We start from the raw sequence: 2,197 nt of genomic DNA, 5'->3' as shown, positions 1-2,197 counted from the left end.
CTGTGTTTAGAAATGAATATTCACATAAGAATGAACACACAAGCGTAAATCGTGTACATCAAGCCAAACTCTAAAGGTTTATTTCTGATGTTCCTTGTATTGGCATTGATCGAAGATGAATAAATCAGATGTTTTTTTAAAATAAAAACTACCAATAACTCTGTGTTATTAAAAAAAAGTCTCCTAGCTAGCCGCGGAAACACCTTCGGCCGTGCATTCGCCCACGCCCCTGCACCCCAGCTCTATCCAAACACACCGGCGCCGTTTGCTCCTCCCCGCCACTGCTCCCCTCCACAGCTCCTCCATGCTTCGCCTCTCCGCCTCTTTCTCCCTCCTCTACCCTCCTTCTCTCTCCCCGTCCGTCTCCCACCCCCGCCCGCGCCGCCTACGCGCCCTCGTCGTCGCCGCCTCCGCCTCGCCTTCCGCCCGCAGCCTCCGCCTCCTCGAGTGGGGCAAGGTTTGCCGCGCCGTCGCTTCGTTCGCCGGCACCGCGCACGGCCGCGAAGCCACCGAGGTAGTCGACTCCAGACCCCTGTAACTCCGAGCCCTTCCGTTGCCCGATCGCTCATGATGCATGGCCCTCGCCTCTGACGCGCGACGTGGTTGTGCAGAAGCAGCTGTGGGGTGTGGAGAGCGTGAGCTATGAGCGGAGCTGGAAGCTCCTCCGGGAGACTGAGGCGGCGGTGCGGCTGCTTGGCAGCTCCGGTGGGGCATTGGATTTCTCCGGGCTGGATACCGTCGCGGTGAGGACCCATGTTTGGTGTACTAATATGCTAAGGAGGCCACGTGTACTGACTGACTTCAGTACAGAGTTACAATCAAATTGAATTTATACAGCATTACTGTGTGATCGGCATTTTGGCATGCTAGTTAAGGTATATAGTAGGATGTGTTTTACTGTTTCATTTTATCCTGGCTTTGAATTATCTCTTCAATAACATCTGATCCATTTTGAACTATGGTAACTATGTTTTGCCTAGATGAACGTAAAATTATACGTAGTACCAAATCATGAATGTGAGCAAAATAGTGACCAAAGCACGCTTGCTCAGTTATCTGTTTGTTGATCTTAATGTTTTATCATCATATTTTATAGCACTGTTCTCTGCGTCTCATTTTGCTTTATATACTTACTCCCTCTGTTCCTAAATGTAAGTCTTTTATAGAGATTTCAATATGGACTACATACTGAGCAAAATGAGTGAACCTACACTCTAAAATATGTCTATATACATCCGTATGTAGTTTATACTGAAATCTCTAAAAAGACATATATGTAGGAACGGAGGGAGTAGATGCCAATTTTCCGGTTATGCCAGTATCACAAATACATTCTTTGAGTTGTGCATTCTCTGTTTAACTGAAGGTAGAGTCAGCAATAAATTGTGTCTCTGGTGGTTCCGTAATTAAAGGCCAGGAAGCAATGGCAGTGGTTAGCCTGATGCTGTTCGTTGAATCCTTGCAAGTAACTATCAAAGCTGCTATGAAGCAAGATGAAGATTCATATAATCTGTTACTGCCCCTTACGGAAACAGTAAGCTCATATAGTTTTACTCATTGTTGATCTCTTGCATCTTTTGGCATCTGTACTCCCTCCGTTCCAAATTAGTTGACTTGAATTTGTCTAAATACGGATGGATCTATACTTGTTTGGTGTCTAGATACATCCATGTCTAGATAAATATGGGTCAAGTATTTTGGAACGGAGGGAGTACAAATATATGTCTCTCAGTCCAGTAAGCTGAATGTTCTTCCACTGACCTGCAGATTCTAGATGCTGTTGTCAGTAAGTCACTAGTGAAGTCTATACAGGATGTCATAGATGATGATGGCTCCGTGAAAGATACTGCAGTTTGGTCCTTTCATCCCGAGTCTACTTTTGTATTGCTTTGGGATGATGTGATACTAGTTGTTATTTGCTTGCAAAAAATAATACTCATACTAGTTTTTATTTCCTTGCAAAAGAATACTACTTTTTACCACCATTTCAGTTTGAAGTGAATTCTTCATTCAGCGTGTAGAAAATTAATCCCGACTTCTTATAAACAGTAACTTGACTATGGAGGATTGAACATGTAAATGAAAATTATCCATATTTGAAGGTCTGTGCCCAAGCAATCTGTCATCCTAACTTTCCAGCATTAACCCAAAGGAAATCTGAACATGCTATCTCGTTCCTTGGTAACATCAAATACAC

The 2,197-nt window shown here is 44.1% G+C and overlaps 1 protein-coding gene across 3 annotated transcripts in view; it reads left to right on the top strand.

Moving 5' to 3' along the window:
- Positions 1–211: 211 nt before the first annotated feature.
- Positions 212–2,197, top strand: part of LOC119271673 (endonuclease MutS2-like) — a 10,361-nt gene continuing 8,375 nt past the window's right edge. For 2 of the 3 annotated variants that reach the window (XM_037553415.1, XM_037553413.1), the window contains exons 1-4: positions 212–514; positions 612–743; positions 1,367–1,534; positions 1,768–1,851. In XM_037553415.1, the coding sequence (XP_037409312.1) occupies positions 305–514; positions 612–743; positions 1,367–1,534; positions 1,768–1,851 (594 nt within the window). In that variant the 5' untranslated portion in view covers positions 212–304. Of the gene's footprint in view, positions 515–611; positions 744–1,366; positions 1,535–1,767; positions 1,852–2,197 lie in introns of those variants that run through there. The other variant, XM_037553418.1, reaches the window with a different exon arrangement.

The sequence above is a fragment of the Triticum dicoccoides genome, chromosome 1A, assembly GCF_002162155.2.
Source record: "Triticum dicoccoides isolate Atlit2015 ecotype Zavitan chromosome 1A, WEW_v2.0, whole genome shotgun sequence".
NCBI lineage: Eukaryota > Viridiplantae > Streptophyta > Magnoliopsida > Poales > Poaceae > Triticum > Triticum dicoccoides.
Note: the sequence above shows the minus strand (reverse complement) of the source record. Positions and strands in the feature narration are given on the sequence as shown.